Source organism: Lactuca virosa, chromosome 5 (genome assembly GCF_052849685.1).
Source record: "Lactuca virosa cultivar CGN04683 chromosome 5, Lactuca_virosa_CGN04683_v6, whole genome shotgun sequence".
Classification (NCBI taxonomy): domain Eukaryota; kingdom Viridiplantae; phylum Streptophyta; class Magnoliopsida; order Asterales; family Asteraceae; genus Lactuca; species Lactuca virosa.
Genome location: NC_136430.1, coordinates 269,063,192 through 269,078,753, shown reverse-complemented (window position 1 = coordinate 269,078,753; position 15,562 = coordinate 269,063,192). Strand labels below are relative to the sequence as shown.

The 15,562-nt window shown below is 33.8% G+C and overlaps 1 protein-coding gene across 1 annotated transcript; it reads left to right on the top strand.

Moving 5' to 3' along the window:
• The first annotated feature begins 1,463 nt into the window (after positions 1–1,463).
• Positions 1,464–3,985, top strand: LOC145117157 (DNA polymerase epsilon catalytic subunit A-like). Its single transcript, XM_079053462.1, has 3 exons — positions 1,464–2,411; positions 2,505–2,618; positions 3,893–3,985. The coding sequence occupies exons 1-2, from the start codon at positions 2,016–2,018 to the stop codon at positions 2,613–2,615; spliced, it is 507 nt and encodes a 168-aa protein (XP_078909588.1). The 5' UTR covers positions 1,464–2,015; the 3' UTR covers positions 2,616–2,618; positions 3,893–3,985.
• Positions 3,986–15,562: the final 11,577 nt, after the last annotated feature.

Here is a 15,562-nt window from a genome sequence, read left to right as displayed (position 1 = left end):
CTTTATGGCTTTATTCATCGAAGGAAGATGTTTGCTATTTTATTGTTAACCAAAACATAACTTTCTATCTCATCAGTTAACATTTGTTACTTTGGTAACTCAAGATTGTTAACTGACTCAATATATTTTTAAAGGGTTTTTTCTATAAATTTATTAGATGAGTGATTATGCATAACTTTGCGTTAAAAAAGATTAAATCACCGAAACTATCTTGTTGTATGCAAAAAGTTTTAAATTTAATCCATATGTTTCTATGCTTAAAAGAAAAAATCAGTCAAAAATCATACATTTTAACATACCTAAGGGACAATTTATGTAAATTACTTATTTACAAGTTTCTACAACTTAAATTAGTATAAATAAAGGAGCTACTAAAATTCAAAGAAATATGTCAAAGTCTTTATTATCACTTCTCTCTTGTCTAAATCTTGAAAGAAAAGTTAGACGCATGATGTCGTTTTTGACTCGCTAGAGATATTGTTAAAACTTAAGATATGATTTGGATAATTTGTTTGAATGATTATGATTTTAGTGTTATCAAGTATTATAGAAGCGTGGTGAAATATTTTCTTTTCAAAATCTGATCTTCAAAGTTTTAAAGATATTTAAAATCCCAAATTCTCCAAATTATTTAGTAACAAATTTATATCGACAATACTTGAATAACAAATTTAAATTATTTTGTATCAAAAAAACTCGATGACATATTAAAATAATTTGCTATATATCATATTTCAAATATAAAACCAAGATAATGATTTTGAGTTGAATCAATCATCTTTTATCATATCATACAAAAAGATTCATATAAAAATATACGTTTAAACTGACTCGTAAGAAATACAAATATATCCACTTTAATAATATTTGCCACATATTGTAAAAATATTTTTCCTTATGACAAAACCTTTTTTTTTAACCGGCAAATATAATATATAATCTACTTCTAAACTAACACCTAAATCCACCTACGTCCAAGACGAGACTAGAACCCTCCCTTATGACAAAACCACCATTGGTTTCGCAATACTCACTACAAAATTCATTGTTTGCTATAAAATTATTCTATTATTAAAGACATGTTTTACTTTTCTCATTTTTACATATAATTTCTTTTGTAAAATCATATTAACCTAAAACTTTACTTTTATATTATTCCTTAAGTTAATATTTTAAATTTTAAATTTCTAAAATTTGATCATCGAAAATAACTGTAAACAACAAGAAAATTCTTCGTCGTTCGCCGCGGTGAAACTAATCGCCGAAACGAAACTATTTACAACTATTATTCGTTGCCGCAGCTTTGCGCGGGTACACCACTAGTTATATTATTAAACATATTGTCTCTTTCTTGAAAATTAAGAGCCTCTTTCTTGAAAATTAAGAGGTACAATAGAATAATATTAAGCATATAACACATCGTATACTTATTACGATTTGGGGGAACAACAAGTAAATTTGGGGGAACAACAAGTAAATTTGATTACACACAAGTAGCCCTAACCCTACCCAACCGCCACGATCAACCACGATCAACGATTTGGGGGAACAACAAGTAAATTTGATCCGGGTTTGGAGCTTTTAGTTCTTATTCTCGAAGATCTCTCCGGCTTTGAAAATCGAGGATGGCACGGGGAAACACGCGTTTATTGTGTTAGGGTTTACAGAGAGGAACGAGGCATTTGATTTCAATGTGGCGTTGTCGGATCATGAGAAGTATGTAAAGAGAGAGATTGAGAAGGATGTCAATGAAGCCAGCGACGAGAGTCATATCAATATCCATCCTGCTGTAAATCACAGATTGAAGGTATGTATCATCACTTACAGTTTTCCGGCTATGCATATAAGATTATATAGTCGAAATTTTCAGATTAGTAGCTGAAATTATCTAATGCCTAGAAGTATTGAAATGGATTTGAGCTCATTAGACAAGTATTAACCTGAAACATTACGTATATTAAGAGGGTGAAACAATTCGAATCACTGTAAAAAACAAACCTGCAAATGGAGATGGGATGCTTTCATCTGCAGGATTATCTGAAAAGATTAAGCCACTCAGCCTTGCTCCTCCACCCGAGAAGGTTAAGTCTAAGCCTCTAGGCCTTGCTCCTCCACCAGTTGCTTCCGTGAAAATTAGGTCTCCTATCCCACCTCCACCGAATGATCCTACTGCTGTTCGGATGACTTCTACAACTCATAACATTGCTGCAAGGAATTCTACAGATGCTTTCACAGATTTCTCTCAGCTCGAGGTATGTCCAAACAAGCACCAATCTGAAGCAGAAAACTTTCATAATGGGCGCCTTTTAGAGAGTGAGACATACATTGGTGGCCATGTGGAGTGTTTGGAAACTGGTGTCTTCAGATCCGACCTTCCAACTTCTTTCAAACTTGATTCATCTGCTTTCACTGTAATTTACAACTCATTTATGGTTTTTTAATACTTACAATTATTAATCACTTGGGTTGATGACTAAAACTTTAAATTATATCTTTTTTCACAGCAACTTATCGAAAACCTTGATCGGGATCTTCAATATGCTATTAAAGTGGAGGGTAAAATGGACATTGAAACAGTCTCAAATTACTATGAAGTAAAGGATGCTATTACATAAAAGGTAATGTTAAATGTTAATAGTTAGTTAAGAAGTGGTGTTCAGTAAGTAATGTGTATCTGATGTTTTTTTTTAGTTTTAGTTTGGGGATGATTATGAGTTGATTTTTAGTTGTTTTGTTTTTCCTTTTTGATGTATGTAGCTTCCTAATAATGGTTTTAAGACTCTAATAGCTCTATGAAATAATAATAGCTATGAGGGATCTTTGACTTTTATAGTGCTATTTAAATATTTCTACTTTTTGAAGCTGTCACATAATCTGATGTATATACGACAAAAAAGAAACAAGGGATGGTTAACTTTTATAAGAAGAATTTTGTTTCATGACAATTTTAGGATTTGAGAAGGTTTAATGCTCATACACATGGAATTACTTGGTCTAATCTCCATTGATATTACAAAAATATACATTGATAATGGGATGGAAAATTGTCACCGAGTGCTTACAAGTTGATGGGTTTAATAAGTTATTTTTTATTCTTTGCTGCAAAATGTCGAATCTACCCTTAAAAATATATATTGTTTACATCACACATTCTACATTTTGTCTCTATTTTTGTTGAAGTTTTTAAATGTCTCAACTGCTGCTCATTTGTTACCTGAATAGTTGTATTCTATTTTTTAAGCAAAATGACAAATCTACTCTTGAGGGGTTGTTTTGTCAATCTCTAGGATTAATGGAGGGGTTGTTTTAACAACATATTCTTTTGATTTAAGCAAAATGATTGATATTCCTATGAAAGTTTTGATTTTTCAATATATTCATTTGATCAATAATAGGCTTGTGGAGTGGAATCTTTAAAAACATTTTCAAAGCACTTTAAACAACCATACTACCCTTCAATTACTCGCGGGACAGTAGAAGAGTTGGGGCTAAGAATTTCAAGGCTACAAGGAAAACTTAGAGATGTGCTATATCAGAACTAGAGAAGGCATGTATATGAGAATTAGAAGGAGAAGGAATCAAAGAAAAAGACGAAGAAGGGATCTGGGAAAAACGGTGAGGATTTTCCATTCTTTCGTTTTTTTTTTTTTCTGATTTTCAGACAATGTGTATCATTGGTTTCATTTTTGCTATATATATAGTTGGGGCTTAGACCTTCTGAATCATTGATTCGGTTGAGGATTCCTCAGGAGTCGATGAATCTAGTCTATTAATCTATGTTCATGTTCTTTAAAAACAAGGAGATCTTTGTAATATGTTATTTATCTTTGAATAGAATGTGTTGGCTTTTGATTTGGTATATATGTTTTCAAATTTTATTTTCTGAAGAAAGATGGTGAAGGTGAATTTATGAAGAGACCAAGAAGATGTAGATGAAGAAATGCATGGAATGAGAGGGAGAGTTATATGCTTATATTTTTAATCTGTATCATACAATTATTTTATTTTAAATTAATATGATCTGTAAAATAATCGATCATGTATAAATCTTTATATGATTTATTTTCAAAGTATAAATGTTTCATAAATGTTATTTGAAATTAGAATTCAAATGTACAAATGAGTTATTTTTCCTTTTAAGTTAGTTGCATTAACTTAACTGTTAATAAAAATTTATTAGTATTTGTTACATTGTGACAAAATTTGCTATATGGGTTCAAAGTTATACTGATAATGAATGTGGTTAACTCCTATTAAGTAAATATACGTGTCTGAAAAGTTGTATACATATGTAAAATAAAAATATATATTTTCTATAAAATGTCATTAAGTTATATAAGCGAAACCTTATTAAATAATTTTTCAATATAATATGATGCATTGTAGTCAGCCAACCTTATATAATTAAACAACAAAAGAAAAAAAGAAAACTATCAATTTTGTATAATTGAAAAGTATATTCCACTCCTTGCACTCTCATTACTAACTTGCATCGAAGTTCTACATTTTTTTAATAAATTTTATTACTTGGGTTTTCATCGCTCCTTTTTCGTAAATAAGTAGACCTCAACTTGCATCTTGTGAAGAATAAAAACAATAGAATATCTTTTAACATTATTCCTTTAAAGTTGATATTTTTCATGAATTGAAGCATGGATGGTTGATCCGATGTAGTAAATCCTATACAAAATTACCCACATTCTTAATTCCAATTCCAGTGTAGTAAACTATTTGTACAAAAGAAATAATCGTCTCTAGAAACTAATTTTTGAAAAAAAATATTTGCACCCGGCGCTTGGAACCGGTAAACGGCTAGTATATATATATATATATATATATATATATATATATATATATATATATATATATATCCCAGTTAATTTATTAAATAATTTATCATTTACTTAACTTGTTTTTCATAACGATCTCCTTCATATTATGTAATGATTAAAATTCTGTTTTAAAGAGCTAGATCTTTGAATAGAGTTATAAACTAAATATCAATGTTTTATAAATAATACGTTCTATAAACAAACAATTTTGACAAAAAATTGATTTGAATCAAATTTATTTATGACATGCTTATTTGTATTATTTAATGTAACAACCCAAAAATCCAAGGTAAAAATTTCATTTTTATTATAATCAAAACACTATTGTAACATTGTTTAGAACATTGAAAAACATTTCAAATAAAACAATTGTGTCTAATCCCAAAGATCACATACTGCAGAAACCACGGGTGTATGCGTTGCAATCGTCCCGAGCTCTTACAATTGAAAACTGGTGTACCTGAAACAAAACTGAAAACCGTAAGCACAAAACTTAGTGAGTTCCCCATAACATACCCCACATAAAACCACATAAGTCCACATAAGTCATGCATACAAAATATAAGGATGCCATGGAAACCCTCGATGGTCTTACTCCGAGTTCCATGAGAACCCCCACATGGTCTTAACTAACTGCCATGGGAACCCTCACATGGTCTTATCTAACTGCCATGGGAACCCCCACATGGTCCTCATATAAACACATAACACATTGACAACACATTCACAAATAACCAATACAGCTAAATAACATGGGCCAGCATTGGTGCCTTCGACCCATTGATATGGTGAGGAGACTCACCTCGAATGTTGAAGCTTACTGAAAGAAATCCCTAGCTGCTGCCCTGACGACACCTCCAATCTAACATATCAAAATAACACCCAATTAGCAATTCAGTTCTAGCATTCATACTTGGGGTAAAATGACCATTTTACCCCTGACCCAACATGAATGAAAACTGAGGTTCAATTCCATTAACCAAAAGGCCCAAAACCGAAAGATCCACAAAGGCCCACCAATGGCCCAATCTTCGATATTGGGCCCAATCCCATATGAACCTTATCCTAAGCCCATATTTTCCTTCAATACAAATCATATTATCTCAAGCACCCCTTTGGACAAACTTGGTCAAAGACATACGCCAAAGGTCAAAGACAACGGTCCAAGTTGACCCAACTCGTCGACTTTCTCCATTAGACTGCACAGTCGGGAAGAAACCGATCCAACTCGCCAAGTTTATCAATAAACTCGCTGAGTTTCCAGAAATCCAACCTCTTAATCCATTAAGCAAACATTAACAAAGACTAAGGGCTTCACAACTCATATCTCAACTAAAATAACATCTAGAAGGGTAAAGTTTCCAATTTTACCCCTAAGAACCACCAAAATGTGTCCAAAGCCCAAACCCTAAGCTTAAAAGAGTGAAAGCTTAATCATTAAGCACTTAATCACCAAAGGCATGGTCCCAAACTGCATATCAGGCCTTAAAGGCTGAATGGCCACGTAAAGTTTCCAACTTTACACTTATGCTTGACTAGGAGAAGCTCAAATGTTCCAAAAAGGGTCATAGCAAGGACTTAATGAATGCATGAAGCCCTTAAGACCATAAAGTTGGCACCTTTATGCCAAAAGAGCTCATGGAGATTCAGATATGAAAGAATAAACACCTGGGATGACGTATACCCCCATTATCCACTCAAACATGGCTAAACACATTCAATCTGCCCCAAGAAGATATCTAAGCAAATATAAGGCAAGTTTTGAACTTTATACCTCAAATGAGTGCTAAATGATGATGATGTTTCGGATCTTCAAGCTCAAGCTTCACTAACTCTACTTCACCAACTTCCTGTTCTTCTTTCCAAGGCTCCAAGCTACTAAAAATGATATTCACAAGGTTAAGAACGCACAAGGGTGATAAGGGTAAGGGTTAGGTTTTAAGGTTTCTGAGCTAAAGAGGCTGATATGGAGGCTGCGACATGGGACATAATGACATATTTATATGGCTTGAACCCTAAAAATTAGGGTTTCTCAAACAGCGCCCAACTGGCCGAGTTGAGGCACCTTGGCTCGTCGAGTTGGCCCATTAAATCCCCACATTTCTTCCATCTTTAACACGTCAAGTTGGCTCCTCCAACTCACCGAGTTCAACTCGAAATTGGCTTAATTTCAACGATTTAACCTTCTAGGTTCCGGGTGTTACATTTAAATGATTTACACATATTCCAACTTCAACAAATGGATTTTGAAGGCAAATAATGTAGTTTATTTGATATATGTGAATCTTGTTATAAAATATAAACTTTGTCTTTAGATAAAAGTCAAAAGGATTCAAATAGTCCACAAGGTTGTACATGACTTATTAATTCATACCATATAAAATAATACTAAGTTATACTCTCTTATAATTATTATTTTCACAAAATAATAATGATTGCCTAAGTAAATACAAGAATTGATATTACTTATTGATAATCACATTAATAATAAAGATACAAACTGCGCCAACTTGATAAAGGTGTGACCCTATATGATCATATATTATTAGCAATGTCACTCAATAATGATTATTAGACATATAGATTCAACATAATACCATGTAAAGCCTTAGTGATAATAAATGATGAATTAGACCTCACTGGATATGGTTTACATTCTAATCGGTAGAAATTATCTTCGTTTATTATTTTGGAATTATATCTCAATCACTATCATTTGTACTTTGAATACAAACACCAACATAGAAGTAGATAAAAGACTTTATAAGATTTAGTGGCTCCATCCTTATCTATAACACCCGGTCCTTCAGGTAAACTTCTTCCTTAAATAAAATGTAATTAGTGGGGGGGGGGGAGGGGGGTTGGCTGTTAGGCAGGGCGTAATGTAGTCCCTATGCAGCATGTAGGAGGAAGATTAGATTCGGGGGTTTAATGAACTATGCCCTGTGTACCTCAAGCTACACATTATGTAGTGACATAGGGCACAAACCCTAATTTCGGGGTTTTGAGTCCTACTTAAAGGTTCTAACCCCCTTGAGGGCTTCTATTATCAACATACATTCCCTTTGATTAGCCACCTCGAAACCCTAATCTTATTTGTGAGTTTTCATCTCTTTTGAGTGTTTTGTGTTCATCTTTGAAGGAAGGATTCCATTGGAGAGCACTTGGAAAGCTTCAAGCCTTGTGGATCTGGGACTTGCATCTCATAAGCATTCTATAAGAGGTATAAAGTTCAGAACTTGGTGAATTTTTTATTAGATTTAGTTAATCTTCAGGTTTATGTCCCTTTTATGCCATACTCTTGGTATAACTGGGTATGAGCTACTCTACGCCTTATGAGTATCCTTTTCAGATGTTTTTGTATGCATGGAGACATACAAAATCAATCTTGGTATCTTCTTTCCATCCATGCTTGAGATATGGAGCTTAGGATTGTGTAGTAAGATAGGGTTTTGGATTTAGACTCTCTTTTGCCATGCAAAGGCATAAAGTTGGAAGCTCTATGATTTAGAATGCTCATTAGGGTTAGATATGAGTATTGGGTGAAAGGTCTTAAGGAAATAAGTGCTTAATGTGATGTTTTAGAACCAAAAGCATACATAGTGCGTAATATAGGATACACCCCACATAGCCTAGTAGGGCCCTGTTTTCTGGATAAGAATACATCATGCGTAGAGTTAGAGTACGCAGCGCGTAGTTCAACAAAAGTATGACCGTTGACTTTTGGTCAACTGTTAGGGTAGGACTTGGGAAAGGAAAAATGGTATTTCGCCCTTAGAGGGGTTAGTTTTAGTCTAAGGACTTGTCAGTTTGAGGTTTTTACCTTGCTTTTTGATTTAAGGATTTTTGGTGAATTGATAGTGTGAGGAGTTTGGGAGTCAGCAGCTCTAGTTCCTGTTTCCTTTGATAATCGATTGAGGTGAGTTCTTCGTTACTGTACACGGGGGGGTCGATGACATGAATGCCGACCCTCTAGACTTGTATGTATCTTGGTATATAGAATATGGTATTTTGTAGAGATTGGATAGTCGGTAGACCTATATGATTACCTGTTTTGCTGGTTAATAATTATTATTTAATTATGTGCATATGTCGACATATTGTGATGGGTCGGGTTGAGTCGGTCTTGCTTTGTGCTGAAGGCCAAGATACCTGGGGCGGTCCTAATAGACTGTAGGCCCTGCGAGGCGGTCCAGGCAGGCCGTAGGCCTTGCTACGTGGTCCACTCAGGCTATAGGGTCATATATGCATGCTGTTATGTGTTTGGTTGTGTGTGGTATTTTGGGGGAAATCACTAAGCCTTGGCTTATAGTTTGATTATATGGTTTCAGATACATCTGAGGATAAGGGAAAGGCGAAGGTATGATTGTGCACATCATCCTGGATATTTATTGACTTATGATTTTAGGATACTCTGATTGATGATTTTGACTTTTAGAAACTATGATTATATGATTTATGGATTTTGATGTGGTTTTAAAAATGAAAAATTTGTCTTGATTTTTGGAGTGTTACAAGTTGGTATCAGAGCACTGGTTTGAGAGAATTGGATTAACAATTGTGTGAATCCAGACTCAAACTCCCATCCTCTTTTTGCCAAAATTCTTCATTTTCCAATAAGAGAAAATAATATGCTGACATGGCAGCATGTTAGCCTAATTTTCCTATTCAGCGTCGATTTGGAGCGCCATGTGTGTTGGTAACTGGTTGGCAACCGGGTAACCCTCTGAAAGGGCTAAAATGCAAAAAAAAAAAAATATGTAAATTTTCGGCTTTAGTGAACCAAAAATTTCCAAAAGGGTAAAACCAAATATTTCGAAAAAATTAAAGGCTTTTATAACATTAACTCTATTGTTTATAACGACACTAGGCTATAACCCATGGAAACTACAGTTAGCAAATTAAAATAATACTAATACTTCACACTCATAATCATAAATCAATGATTTTAAAACATGTATTAGTTTACAGATTATTTTTCTGCAAGTTCTAATTGTGGATTCAAATTAATATGCAAAATGTTTTTAACTATTTTTCAATATTTTCTAACATTAAATTCCATAACCACATTTCCTCAATTATCTGTTACTTCCTGGTTAGTAACTAAGTCCAACATCACAATGTAATCACAATACAATTGCTTCAAGTTCTTAGACAATTCATTCCTTGTTCTAATAATTCATAGTCCAAGTGTTTAAGTCTCAAATAGGAACGTAATTCCAAACTTAAACTTATTCCATTTTCATCAAGCTAACTTCATTCAAGAATAAAGTAACGCCACATATATCAAAAGCACAAGAATGACAATAACAACTTCAATAAAATTTAGTCAACTAAACTTCATAATCAATATCTAATCTAAATTACAACAACTCACGTGCCTCTACTACAATCATATTTGGATGTTCATAAGATGATTTCTTCCACTTTATATCTTCTAGGCAAGGATTCATACATAGGACTTTGACCAAACGCGGTTAACCTTTGAATGGATGTATACATCTACTGGGTCCTCTTCAGGTTCTTGATAGGCCTCCTGCTGACCTGGTGTTGACGAACAAGTTCCGGAAGCATGAGCATAGGGAGGAAAGGGAGCCCGGACGGTGGAAGAGACGGGGGAGGCCGGGTCATTTGACGACATCTAGGAGTTTGATTCTTGGTTCATAAGAAAATAATATAGATCATACACTCCATCCAAAATAGCAGGAAAAATAGTTTTAGTCCATGTGTTTTTCCCAATTAAGTGCTATCTTGAACAATGACGCATATATCAAATTCAGATTGAACAATATCACATATACAAAACTAATTAGAACAGAAGAAGCACCAAAAACTAAGAAATGAAAGAAACACAACCGAAAAACTACACCAGGAGCTAGCAAAAGCAATAAACTTTCAAGAGTCAACTCATCATTAGCATTTCAGTATCTAATGTGGACCAGCAAAGGTAGTGAAATGGGAGGGTAGCCAACATAACCAAAAAAAACTTTCAATATCGCCAATATATCTTAATCCCTTATAATGATAATTAATAGAAAACGTTCAAATATTAAAAGACTGGAATGGGTTATTCAACGTGAATAAATCAAAAAATCAAGATTACATAATCATTAAATAATTTGTTCTTGATCACTTAAACTCTTCCGTAGGATTATCTTAACATAAAAACGACTAACCATGATACAACATATCACTCAATCAAATCAAAATCGACTCAAAAATTATAAAATGTAGTCTAAATGAGCCTCTAATTGTTCATTAAATTATGAAATTGTCATAGATGATTAATATAAATTTAACTATTTATTGCCATATTACCAATCTTGGTGGCCTTTCTTTCCCGTTTTTAAAAAATAGCCCCTTCGGTTTGAGTTTCAAAGTTAAAAAATAGCTCAAACTCAAACACTTGATTCAAGTGAAATTATATTTGAAGACAATATCTAGTTTGAAATTCTAGTTAAGACTTCAAACTAAAAGTATAGTTCCAAAATATATTTTTCAACTAATCTTTAGTCTCTGACTTGAATTTATACTTTGGATCGTACAAACAATCAAAAAAATGTGCTTATTAATAAAAACATAAAAGAACATGGGCTGAATCAATAAGGGCATGGGCAAGTTTGAAGACATGAAGACAAAATCAAAAAAATTAGAAGAAGAAGAAGAAGGTTTGAACCAGGTCGTGTACAGGTTTTTGATAGATCATGTATAGGTTTTTGCATAGAATCCTTTTGTGAAGCTCTGATTAATGTCCGTTATACCCAACTGCCTATGAGACAACCTTAAAAACACTTCCATGTGTAGCTTCTTGAACTTGCGATTACACAAACAATGAAGTAATACTATATAATTACCTATTTTTCATTTCTCAAGCACCTAGCATTACAAAACAGTTTTACGAATCTGTATAAAGAGTTCTTTTGCAACATCAGATAAACCTTTTAACCCGAAACAAATTTATTTAAATTTGTTGGTGAATCAAATACCTATAAAAACATGTACCAAACAATTAGTCCTTAAGTACAATTAAGATGAGAAAGGATAAAAAATGTAGGACATGGAAAAATCAAGAAGAAGATAACCAAATAAAATATAGGTATCCCAAAGAAGGATTATATGATCCATCCATTGAACACATGTTGATTTCAACTTCCAAATTCCGTTCCAACACTGAAATTAGATTAAATATAAGTTGGATGAACGGATACATTGATTAATGAAAAAGACTACAAAACAACTACACAAGATTAAGAAAAAAATAAAATTCTGATCAACTTGATCACTTTTCTAGTCTGATGGCATGTTGATGTTTACTAAAGGTGATGAATCTTTCAAAAAACAAATAATATCAATCAATATATACCCAATTTAGTGACTGCGACTTGTTTGTTCTCTCTCCCGAAGACAGTAAAAACTGATTGGCACATTAGAAAAGATGATTTAAGAAAAAAAACAAATAAAACAGAGGAAAATAAGAGAGGAATTATTACATGTGCTTGTTATCTAATAACTAGAAAACCCTAAAATCAAACAAAGTGTGTTTACGAGTGGATAAGAGCTCCGGTTTAGCTTCGTTTCATCATGTTAGACCTTTCAACTTTGTTATTAGAAAGATTTTAGGTTTTCTTCATAAGGATAATATGAGATTGTAGCGATGTCGGAGGAGGTGAAATGGTGGATTTGAAGAGATATATGTTGAGATTTAGGGGAGAAACGATTGGCGAGATTCTTGATGATTTAAGTTTCTTGAACGATTATGATTACCTAAAATTAAGCGAACGCTGATTTTATGGAAACGATGAATAACATGATATCAGCAAAACAAACGGCAAGACAACATATATTTTCTTTAAATTATGGAATCATTAATGGAATGGAAGGATTAATTAAATTTATTATTTATTACTATTATTTTCTTAATTATGAAATTGGAAGTGGAATATTAAATAAATTAAAAAAGTCCAGAAAATGCCATGTATTCAAGTGCATGAGAAAATGACACGTGACATAAAGAACTACTCTTTTATTAGACGAGGCAGATTTACAAACGAATGAGGCACAAACATACAAACAAAAGCCAATGGATCATGAAGTCAAAACTTCATATCCTTTACTATGACACACATGCTAGCATCTGCCACCTCCACCTCCACCAGAAAAAAAAATAATTCGAACAAAAATGATGCGGTTCAACCGAATACCAATCTCCAAACAACCATGTTTGAAGTAAAACCGCCAAAACAATTCTTTTTATCCACAAATCACCAGCAAAAAACAACAAATCATGGTGAATCTTGTACTAAACATCGTCATCCATGGAAGCAATCCTCGAAAACTGATGATGTTCTCATACACAAGTGTACACATCCTTTGGGCCGAATCAACAATAAACGTACAAGACCAACCCCATACACCCATCATTCTCATTGTTACCTTTTCCATGGGGGAAGGGTTGACATGACACTATGCATAAGGATTATCTTTATTTTGAGGGCGCAGCTAAGCTACAAGATGAGATGGAACTGCACATTATTACTTTGGAATGAAGAAGTAGCTTTGTTGCACAACTGTTGCCAGAAGAGTGGTTGTCCAGCTCTTAACAACAACCTGACTACCCTGCTCTCAACATCCTTGCTCAACATCTCTTTCCAATGGCTTTACTGCATAACTCTTGCAAGAAGACCTCGTTGTCCAACTCTTGATCATAGCCTTATAGTCCAGATGCCCAACTCTTTTCATCAGCCCTGCTGCCCAGCTCTCAGCAACTCGGCTGCCTAACTCTTTTAAGCAACTTGGATGCTCAACTCTTCTCAGCAACCCTAGTTTCCACGTCTTAGCAGCCTCACTTCCCGGTCTCTAAACAACCATGCTTCCTGACTCTGATAAACTTTATTGAACATTTCTTAGCAACCTTGCTGCCCGGTCTCTGAGTAGCCCTGCTGCCCGACTCTTTACACTATTACCATTATATTTCTACTTGGACTGATCACCTGAAGAATACAATATGATTGCAAGATTTTTACTCCCATTGTGTAAATTTTCAAGGGTTCATAACCTTTACCTTGAGTTGTTTGGCTCAACAACCCAACTTCATGATGGGTTTTGAGCATTCTAACACTCCTATGGTGTACATGCAACCCTAGAAACCTTGGATCTATGTTTGACTAAGATACATGCAAATAATTATTTTTCCAAGGTTCTTATCCTAACTAGCATGGCATGGGGTACTTGAATCAAATAAAACTAGTAGAATTACTTACCTTGTAGTAGTAGTTGATTGCTTGGAGTTTGAGAGCCTAGCACCAATAATGTGGATGCCTCAAATGGAAGTCACAAATCACCACAAACTTGGAAACTTGAGAGAATAGTCACAAACTTCTTGAAATCGGCCCTCTTAGTTTACACACATCAACTAGTACAATTTCAAGAACCAAAGCCTCCTTTATATAGTGTGGTGGATTAGGGTTACATCCATGTAAACCCTAATACCCATGTCTTTTCATTTCCATGAGATCCATGGGTTAAAGCTCCATGGAGTATCCATGGACTTTCCATGCAAGCCTAGCCCATTCCAAATAAGCATTAGCCCACACTATATAAATACAAGAGCCCATATTTAATTAGTCATACTTTTTAATCTCTAAATTAATTCTAAATTAATTATAGATCAACACTAATTAAATAATATGATTTTATATTAATATATTAGAACTTATAATATATTAATAAATCATAACTTATACTATTCTCAAAAGATTATCCGTAAATTGTTCGGGTGAAGTGCAACCCAAATGGACCATGCCGGGTCGGGTCAAGTACATACCAAATATAGTTATGGACTTAGACAATATCTCCAACAGTCTCCCACTTGGATAAGTCTAATAACTATAGTTGCAAGTATGACTTCAGGAACCGATCAACAATCGTAGCTCTTAAAACTCTGTTGAACTATGAAGCGCCATTTTAGATAAGTGATCATATAATCCTCTGTTCTAGATATCAGTCGGACAAATACGTGGAACATGGTCTTGCTTATTGTCCAGCATTTGTTTCCCGATTTCCGATTTGTTTGACATAGAACTTAACTGAACACATCAATTTAGTTCTGACCGGGCCCGGTACATAGGTCAAAACAAAATCATCGAGGGGCCCAGATATCGCTTCTAATTCTAGAAGGAACAGATAAACTTCGACTCATATGTTTTCTCTACTACTTGTTGAATTACACACAAAAGCACGGTTTATAACATCGAGTTACCAATGCGTTTTCGTGCAATCAATGCATAACCAACTCATAGGCAACAAATCATATCTCTAGGTTTGAAGACTTATATGATATTACCGTCTCACGATCACTCGAGATAAATTCCATGAAGTGATACAAGTGAGCGTGGGTTGAATCCAATACTCAGAACTTATGAGTACTCATGAGTGTTGTAGCCCCACTTTGTCTAACATCTTAGACCTCTACAAGCCAACCCATGACAGTCTTGATTCATATCTACTTCCAACATATGACCGACTGTGGAGAGTTTGAATAATATGATATAAACCATAACATAACTATTCTGGAAGTCAAAACATGCAAAAAGAAATAATAGTAAACGATTGACAAGAGATAGCAACACTTTACTCATAAATAACAACTTTTATTTATCATCAAATGTCAATTACATTTTACAAATTTCAAGATTATCTAACTACTAAAACTAATATCATCCTTCAGCCCT

Excerpts from the sequence above, each read along its gene's own strand:
- LOC145117157 (XM_079053462.1), top strand. The coding sequence starts at position 2,016 with ATGCTTTCATCTGCAGGATTATCTGAAAAGATTAAGCCACTCAGCCTT. Across the intron at positions 2,412-2,504 it reads TTGATTCATCTGCTTTCACT|CAACTTATCGAAAACCTTGA; the intron begins GTAATTTACAAC and ends CTTTTTTCACAG.